The sequence below is a fragment of the Mandrillus leucophaeus genome, unplaced genomic scaffold (assembly GCF_000951045.1).
Source record: "Mandrillus leucophaeus isolate KB7577 unplaced genomic scaffold, Mleu.le_1.0 Scaffold263, whole genome shotgun sequence".
Classification (NCBI taxonomy): domain Eukaryota; kingdom Metazoa; phylum Chordata; class Mammalia; order Primates; family Cercopithecidae; genus Mandrillus; species Mandrillus leucophaeus.
In genome coordinates this window covers 1,803,621-1,813,078 of record NW_012102732.1, presented here as the reverse complement: position 1 = coordinate 1,813,078, position 9,458 = coordinate 1,803,621, and the positions used below count along the sequence as shown (strand labels likewise).

Here is a 9,458-nt window from a genome sequence, read left to right as displayed (position 1 = left end):
AGCCTCCCAAAGTGCTGGGATTACAGGTGTGAGCCACCGCCCCCGGCAATAAAACATTCTTATTGACTTTCGAGTGGCAAAATAATAAAGATCATGCCTTCCTTCCTCTTTACTGTGTTACAAATTGCATAATGAACATGTATTATTAATTATGCAGGGCAATGCATGTAACTGGCTTTAGTTTATAAAAGAACGTACCAGCATACGGTCCATTAGGCTTTATTACACTGCAGGGCCATCCAAAGCAAGAGCCTCTAGACCTCAGGGTGGTGAACAAATCTCAAATGGGGTTTCGTGCTCACTTGGACGACATTGCTGCTCATCGATGTGTAGTTAACATCCTGGCAGACCTTTCTGCTGCTGGATGTGTGAGGGGCACAGCACAGGGCTCTGGAAGTCCCTGCTGACTGCTCGAAGCCTTTCTCCATGCCAAAACCTCTGACCAAATGCTTAATGCTATCTGCTCTAGGCTGCTGAGTCTGCCACACGTTTGACATTTATTCCCACATCCATCCCACGAAACAAGCAGGACTTTCCATTTTACAGATGTGAAAACCAAGGTTCAAAGAGACTCAATAACCCCCCCCAGGACAAGTGACAGAACTGAGACTTCTGACTTCAAATCCTATGCTCCCCCACCACACCTCTTTGCCTTTCAATTTCACACCAATGGACTGTCTGGGTGACCCTGGCATAGGTTCTTCTAAGAACTGGCTCTTAACAAACACTTCTGGCCATTATCTGACTGAATGTCACAAACGAGTGCTGTAAGAACTTGCTTAGAGCCTTTTTCCTAAACCTGGACACCAGCTCTTGCCTTGTGAATTTCTTCATCACAAAACACATGTTCCCAGGGGCCCAGGCAAAGTCTCCAAGTACCCAATCCCCTTTCTTCAGCCGTGCCCACACCCTCAGCCTTCCTGTCAATCCAGGCGACCCAGGGTTACCCAGAGGTCCAGGCCCCAGTTGTTTACTTGAACATCTGATGTCTCCCAAACACCTGCGTGAAACGCTCTCTGTCCAGGATGCGTCCATAGCGCAGGGTGACGTAGAAGGTCTGTTTCCCACTGTACCGCTGGATACGCATGAACATCTCCTGAGGCTGGTCCTTGGTTTCTGTCAGGGGAATCACATCTGCCAGGGGACAGTATGTGTCCTGCCGCCAGCCCCAGAAGCTCAGATGGGCCACCCGCAGCATGGTGCCAGACTCATTCAGATACAGGATACCAACCAGTCTCCGAAAGAAATAGCTCATCCAGCACAGCATGGTCAGGGCAAAGCCCGATATCCCACTCATCATGCACACGGTGTTGAGAGTCAGGAGGCCCTGGGAGTACCAGTAATAGGCTGGTGGCAAAACTACCACTGTCAGGGCAGTCTGTGCCAACTTCAGTCGAGACAGGAACCCAAAGATTCTGATGGCATCAAAACGGTAAAACATCCAGAATTTCTCAGTCTCTTGGTTTGGTGGTTTCTCCTTCGAGGTGGGTGACCTGCTCCCCACCCACCTCTTAGGATCCTCCTGCCCACTGCAGCACCACAGCCCATGGAGAGGCCTTTCCCACGCAGCTTTTCCCCGAAATCTAGGCACAACTCGGAGAAGGGCAGCCTGAAAGGGAGACAGTAGACGATTTCTCTCATGGAATTCAACCACATTAATCACACGGTGAACATCTGCAAAGCACCATACTCCAAGGCTTCTGCCAATCCTGCAAGGTCACCATTATTGCCAGAGGAGGGAAGGGTAAAGCCAGATGTTATCTCATGTGGGCATCACAACAGCTATCTAAGATAGTTATCACTATTTCCACTTTACCACTAGGGAAACTAAGCCCAGAGAGGGTAAGATATTTACCAAAGAACACACAGTCAGTGAGTGCAGCAGAGTCGTCCTTCCATCAGGCAATTCCAAATAAATACAAGAAAGGAGGTGCGGCCATCAATAATTCAAAACATATCTAGGGAGTCCCAACTCTGGGCTGGACAATGGATCCACAAGGGGGTGTGAACATTTCCCCAAGCAGGAAACTGAATAATCAATGTCTTAGTGGGGAACTCAAGCAACAAATCTGTGAGATAGTTATCCCAACAAACTTTCTAATTCTGTTTGATTCATACGTTATCTTGGGTGCTGGAGGGAACTGCTGCTTTCCCTTAACCTAGTCAGGGGAAGGGGAAACAACGAGCAGGAGGAGGAGCGAGGCAGGGAGGCCCCGGCCCCAACACGTAGCACAAACATATTATTAGGCGGGTAGTGAAGCAGTAAAAGCTCTGGTTCCAATTCTGGCTCCATCAGTCACTACCTGTGGATTCTTCAGCAAATCACTCCACACCCCTGAGCTTCGGTTTCTTCGGCTTTCAAAATGGGGACTCAGAACACAGTGAGCGAGAAGAAGGTTTCAGAGCTCTCAACTTAGTACCTGATGCGCTGTGAGAGCTCGGCGAGTTTTAGCTATTACTACTGTGCGCACGTGACGCAAGGAGGGCAGAGAAAGCCCGGGAATGGCGAATGGTAACCCACGCCAGAGCTTCCTCCCACGGATTCTTCAGGTCCGAAACTCAGGCGTCGTGCCTGTCTGCCCCAGCTCTGACCCCGACCGACCCCCAAAGAGCATCACCCCCTCAAGGATCGCCACCAGCCTCCTTACCATGGCTCCACAGCCTGCTGCCGGAAGTAAATCCCACCGACCCCCGGAACCTCTAAGAGCGCATGCTCGAATGTACAAGGCGGGCGTGATCCGCGTTGCACCCTGGGATTTGCGGTCCAGGAATCGTGCCTGGCGCTAGTCCCAGGCGTTGTGGGAACGGAGTCTCCTCCTCTTCCCGACGTGCCCTGCGGCTCGGGAGCCGAACTCGGAAGTTCCGGGCCGAGTTCCTGATGCCAACGAGTCTTGCGAGGTGCGGTTAGACGCTGGGGACATGGCAGCGCCTGGCCCAGCGCTCTGCCTCTTCGACGTGGATGGGACCCTCACCGCTCCGCGGCAGGTAAGTGGCGCCCGGCGGGCTGGTGGCAGCCGACGCAGAGTCCGTGCTGTTCCCAGTTGGAGCTATCGACTACCCAGGGTAGGCGCCAAGGGCTGGCTAAGGACCGTCTACGTCCTCACGGGGGCTGGACCCTATTCTAGGTGCCCTGGAGAGATGAGAGGGAGGCCCTAACCAGCTCTTCAAGAGCTCTGATGCTTGGAAAGATGAGACGGGGCTGAAGAACTCTTAAGAAAAGGAAACTTGTGCTTGGTTGGAAAATGCAATCTGGACTCACCGCTAGTCCTCGGGACCGATGGACCAGGATTTGAACCCGACATCAGCTGTGTGCCTCTTACCAGCTGTTTGCCGGCCTCAATCCTGTAACCAATGGGCTGTGCCGTGAGTCATTATATTAAAAACAGGTTTCCAGGTGAAATCGACCTAGTGGAGTCTCATCTTCACCTCTTCACAGCTGTGTGACCTTGAGCAAGTCATTAACCTTTCTGAGCCTCAGCATTTACAGCTTTAAATGGGAACACCTGTTCCATATGGTGTCTGTGAGGATCAAATGAGATTGTGTAAGTTCTTGAAAGTATGTTGCACACAGCACACTAGGCCTCAGTAAATAGTAACCACCTCCACTACACCCATCTCCAGCCCCTGCAGTGGACTAGGAAGATGGAGGAGCCCTAGGTTATTACAGGCTGCCCGCTGAGAGCCTCTTTGGGCCTTTGGAAACTTGCTTTCCACTTCCAGATTTTGCTGCTACAGGCACAGATAAGTTTCAGTCACTATCAGCCTTGAGATGAGGCTTTCCTGTCCCCTTTTCAGAAATTGGCCACTGACAACCGGCCATTTCAACTTGAGACTGGACCCCAATGGTCTCACTATCCTCAACTTCTATCCTCACCCCTCGTAGTCTTCGCTTAATGGTAACAATGGTGTGCTCCAGAAAGCCACGTCAAATGCGTGTGACCTTAGACGTATCATTTTGCCTTTCTCAGCCACAGGTTTGATCTACCTAGTGATGACACTCAACTCCCAAGTTCTTCAAAGGCTTTTTCTGATTCTGAAATTCAGCTATCACACACTTGGGGTTGTTAAAAGCCCATAGTGGTCTAATACTCCGGTCCCCAATTCGTTTTTTGTAAAGGGCCATATAGCATATACTTTTGTCTTTGCAGACCATATGGTCTATAGTAGCCACTGAACTTTAGTACAAAACCAGCCATAAACCCTATGTAAACACAGAGTGGCTGTGTACCGGTAAAACTGTATTTATTTGTTACAGAAACAAACAGCTGCCCAGTGTGGTCTGTGGGCCATAGCGGTCTAGGGTTTACATTGCCAACCGTTTTTCATGATTTCGCTGGACCCTCTCAACCTTCCTTCATCTTTATTTCCAGGTAGGATAGTTGTTATTACCTTTTTAAACATAAGGAAACACACTCAGTGAAGAACTAACCTCAGTTTCACACAGCCGACCTGGTACAAGCCCCTGAGCCTCAGGACATTGGTTCCTGTCAAGTTTGCCATTTCCTATCTGTGCTAAGGTGGAAGCTGTCCTAGTTACTGGGTATGCCATTCAGGAAAGTGCTTCTGATCTGATTTTCACAGTTCTGACTCTTCTTTTTTTTTTTTTTTTTTTTTTAGACAGAGTCTCACTCTGTCGCCAGGCTGGAGTGTAGTGGTGCAATCTCAGTTCACTGCAACCTCTGCCTCCCAGGTTCAAGCGATTCTCCTGCCTCAGGCTCCTGAGTAGCTGGGACTTAAGGTGCCCGCCACCATGCCTGGCTAATTTTTGTATTTTTAGTAGAGACAGGGTTTCACCATTTTGGCCAGGATGGTCTCCATCTCTGGACTTTGTGATCCACCTGCCTCAGCCTCCCAAAGTTCCGGGATTACAGGCATGAGCCACTGCGTTCTGACTCTTAAGGGCCACTCCTGCAGTTCTAGATTTTGTCTAATAGGTTCAAATTCCACTGTGAGAGTAGAAAAGATTGCACTCTATTACAAGCCCTTCTATGCAGTTTTATTTTAATCAGATTAATGTGTTACTCTAAAAAAATTTTTTAAAGAAAAATCATTGAACTCCAAGTGTTTATATACTGAGGGTGAATTAAATGGTTTTTTGTATTTTCTAAATTTCTAATAACTTTTTAAAAAAGATATTCAGGGCCAGGCGCGGTGGCTCACGCCTGTAATCCCAGCACTTTGGAAGGCCGCGGGCGGATCACGAGGTCAGGAGATCGAGACCATCCTGGCTCATGCTGTGAAACCCCGTCTCTACTAAAAATACAAAAAATTAGCCTGTAGTCCCAGCTACACGGGATGCTGAGGCAGGAGAATGACGTGAACCCGGGGGGCGGAGCTTGCAGTGAGTGGAGATGGTGCCACTGCACTCCAGCCTGGGAGACACAGCGAGACTCTGTCTCAAAAAAAAGACATTCAGCCGGGCGCGGTAGCTAACGCCTATAATCCCAGCACTTTGGGAGGCTGAGGCGGGCGGATCACTTGAGGTCAGGAGTTCGAGACCAGCCTGGCCAACATGGTGAAACCCTGTCTCTAATAAAAATACAAAAAATTAGCTGAGCGTGATGGCGGGCGCCTGTAGTCCTGGCTACCTGGGAGACTGAGACAGGAGAATCGCTTGAACCCAGGAAATGGAGGTTGCAGTGAGCCAAGACCACACCACTGCACTCCAGCCTGGGTGACAGAGCGCAACTTCGTGTCAAAAAAAAAAAACAGACATTCAGTGTAAATGTTCAACTAAGATTGCTCAAAGTACTGAGTTATAAGACTTGTAAAAATACATTGTGATGTGTCTTAATGTAGGGCTGTTTTTCATCTTAGTTTATAACTTTTTAAAAATTATCACACAGTTTGGAATTTACCATAAAGTCATACCACTAAGACCACTCTTTCTAGATAGGAGCTTTGCTTTTAGAAAAGACTAAAAAATCTAGTCATCTTACTCTTCCAATTTTTTTTGTTTTGAGTAATTGCAATAAATCAGTTCTAAGCTTCTCCTATTTATTTATTTATTTATTTATTTATCAAGACGTAGTCTCGCTCTGTCACCCAGGCTGGAGTGCAGGGGCACGATCTCGGCTCACTGCAGCCTCCGCCTGCCAGGTTCAAGTGATTCTCCTGCATCAACCTCCCGAGTACCTGGGACTACAGGTGCGTGCCACCACACCCGGCTAATTTTTGTATTTTTAGTAGAGATGGGGTTTCGCCATGTGGGCCAGGCTGGTCTCGAACTCTGACCTCAGGTGATCCACCGGCCTCGGCCTCCCAAAGTGCTGGGATTACAGGCGTGAGCCGCCATGCCTGGCCCTGAGCTTCCTCTTTAATTTTATTATGTTATTTTGTTTTAAAATCAACAACTTAAATCCATAGATGGAGTACAGTGTAGCATTTAAAAGGAATACATCATGCTGAAGAAGCGAAGTTGCTGAAAAAGCGAAGTTGCTGCAAAGGACATAGAATGATTCCATTTATGTTTCAAAAATAAGACCTATTTGTATATGTGCCCATAGATGGGTATATAAATGCGTAAAAAATTAGCTAGCACAGTGCACAACAGCTACTAACATATTAGCTGTGTTTAAAATGTGGTAAAAATAACACTTGAGTTTATTCTGGTAAAGATGCCTCCCTCCCAATTACAACTAAAATATTTGAACTGTGTAGAGAGCTGGTAACTTAATTGGCATGTATGAAAATAAGGCTTATAGGCCTGACTTATGCCTGTAATGTCAGCACTTTGGGAGACCAAGGCTGGTGGATCTCCTGAACCCAGGAGTTCCAGACTGGCCTCAAAACTTCGTCTCTACAGAATATAAAAAAAATTAGCCAGGTGTGCTGGCGCATAACTGTGGTTCCATCTACTCAGGAGGCTGAGGTAGGAGGATCACCGGAGCCCCGGTCGAGGTCGAGGCTGTGGTGAGCTATGACCATGCCGCTGCACTCCAGCTTGGGTGACAAGTGAGACCCTATGTCAAAAACAATTTTTTTCTTTAATTTTTAAATAAGAAAATAAGATTTGTGTACTTGTGTTACCCTTAGAGTTTTAGTCTCCTTATTATTTTTTGGCTTATGAGTGTTGTATTTTCCTTCTTGAAATTTAGAAAATTACCAAAGAAATGGATGACTTCCTGCAGAAATTGAGGCAGAAGATCAAAATCGGAGTGGTAGGCGGTTCGGACTTTGAGAAAGTGCAGGAGCAACTGGGAAATGATGGTAAATGAGAGGTTGCTAATTACATCTAGTAAAAGATTAACTTCTTATGAGGATATTGTTGCCAAGTATCATAGGCTGCCCTAAAACCTTATCCCCATATGGCAGACTTTCTGCTTCCTTGTTTGGGAAACATTTTCTTGGCCCTTATTTTTCCTCTGCTTTTAATCCAGTAAATTTCTGGAGTTACTGATGGAGAACTGGGTACTCAGATGTGTGAGTAGATTCACCTAGAAAGGTCAGTGGCTGTGTCTTTGCACATAGTAATCTGTCTCCCTGGAATACTTCTTGCTTGTACCCGTTCACTGCCCTTCTAGCCCCAGTCAGGCTGGTCTTCAAATTGTCCCTCTGACAGCCCCCCTCACCTCCCCATCACTGGAACAGAATCTCCAGCACAGGACCCCAAAAAACCAGAGAGGTTTTTGACCCCTTCACTGGAGATTCTGACTTGATAGGTCTGTGGAGCCTGGGAATCCTATTTTAGTAAGTACCTCCGAGAGATTCTAGTGTACAACCCTGCTAATGTAGCATTCTGTAATTATTGTAAACTATCCGATTATATGTTTTTGAAGAGCAGAAGTATGAGTTATTCATCTGCATAGCCCCAGGGCCTCCTGGCCTGTAAGAAATTGTAAGTGGATGCCAGGTGTGGTGGCTCACGCCTGTAATCCCAGTACTTGGGGAGGCTGAGGCGGGTGGGTCACCTGAAGTCAGGAGTTTGAGACCAGCCTGGCCAACATGATCAAACCCCGTCTCTACTAAAAATATGAAAAATTAGCTGGGCGTGGTGGTGGGTGCCTGTGCCTAGCTACTCGGGAGGCCAAGGCAGGAGAACTGCTTGAACCCAGGAGGCAGAGGTTGCAGTGAGCCGAGATCGCACCATTGCACTCCAGCCTGGGCAATAAGAGCGAAACTCCGTCTTGGAAAAAAAAAAAAAAAAAGAAATGTAAGTGGAGAGGTGGATGAATTGATTGTTCTTTTAACCCCTATTGTCCCCAGAGTCCTCACATCTTGAAACCAGCTCCTCTAGAGCAAGATTTCTCAACCTTCACACTATTGATATTTTGGACCAGTTAGTTGTCCATTATGAAGGCCGTCCTGTGCATTGTAGGGTATTTAGCGACATCCCAGGCCTCTACCCACTAGATGCCCACAGCATACACACACGCACACATACGGCTCTGACAACCGGAAGTGTCTCCAGACATTGCCAAATGACCTGTGTGTAAAATCACCCCCATTTGAGAACTACTGTTCTCAGAGATGTAATATCTTACAGTCCAAATCTGTGTAGCCTGTATTTATTGGATCCCCATTACTAGAAGAGTAATCTCCGCAATGCCTTTAAAGACTCTTGCACTTCCACTTCATTTTCCTGGTTGGTCTCCTACTTAGAAATGCTATAAACCACATACTGGGGATCATGAAGCCCTGAAAATCCTGTTACCTCCTCATGATCACCCTTTCTGCGTCTAGTTGTGTATTTAACCACTTGCTCAGGGAAGTTTTGTGTAGGGTAGCGTAGTGTCTGCACCTTTCAGAGACATGCAACAATAGAATCAAAACATTCACCAGCTAAAAGACAGGTGAAGGCCCACCTGTATCAGAATCTCCTGGGAAGCTTATTAGAATAGGAGTGTGGGGGCCCCACCCAACACATAGGGGATCTGCATTTTAACAGGTGCCTGAAGTTTGAGAATCCCTCCATTAAGGTTGACAGCATGGATAGTTTCCAAACCAGACTGATTATAAGAATCACCAAAGAGTGCTTTGTTTTGTTGTGAGTCAGAGTCTTGTTCTCCGGCCCAGGCTGGAGTGCAGTGGTGCAATCTTGGATCACTGTAACCTCTGCCTCCTGCGTTCAAGTGATTCTTGTGCCTCAGCCTCAGCCTCCCAAGTAGCTGGGACTACAGGCGCCAACCAGCACGCCCAGCTAAGTTTTGTATTTTTAGTAGAGATGGGATTTCACCCTGTTGGCCAGGCTGGTCTTGAACTCCCGACCTCAGGTGGTCTGCCCACCTCGGCCTCCCAAAGTGCTGGGATTACAGGCGTGAATCACTGTGCCTGGCCACCAGAGGTCTTTTAGGGCTTTTTTTTTTTTTTTTTTTTTTTTTTGACATTAGATGGAGTCTTGCACCGTCGCCCAGGCTGGAGTGCAGTGGCGCGATCTCAGCTCACTGCAACCTCCGCTTCCCAGGGTCAAGCAATTCTCCTACCTCAGCCTCCTGAGTAGCTGCGATTACAGGCGCCTG

General features: G+C 47.6%; 2 protein-coding genes across 2 annotated transcripts in view; one reads left to right on the top strand and one right to left on the bottom strand.

The window, feature by feature from the left end:
* Positions 1–205: 205 nt before the first annotated feature.
* Positions 206–2,679, bottom strand: TMEM186 (transmembrane protein 186). Its single transcript, XM_011984205.1, has 2 exons — positions 2,649–2,679; positions 206–1,609 (listed from the first exon to the last, which is right to left on the bottom strand). The coding sequence occupies exons 1-2, from the start codon at positions 2,649–2,651 to the stop codon at positions 971–973; spliced, it is 642 nt and encodes a 213-aa protein (XP_011839595.1). The 5' UTR covers positions 2,652–2,679; the 3' UTR covers positions 206–970.
* Positions 2,680–2,831: 152 nt separating this feature from the next.
* Positions 2,832–9,458, top strand: part of PMM2 (phosphomannomutase 2) — a 34,207-nt gene continuing 27,580 nt past the window's right edge. Inside the window, 2 exon segments of the mRNA XM_011984204.1 lie at positions 2,832–2,985; positions 7,098–7,237. Of these exon segments, the coding sequence (XP_011839594.1) occupies positions 2,920–2,985; positions 7,098–7,237 (206 nt within the window). The 5' untranslated portion in view covers positions 2,832–2,919.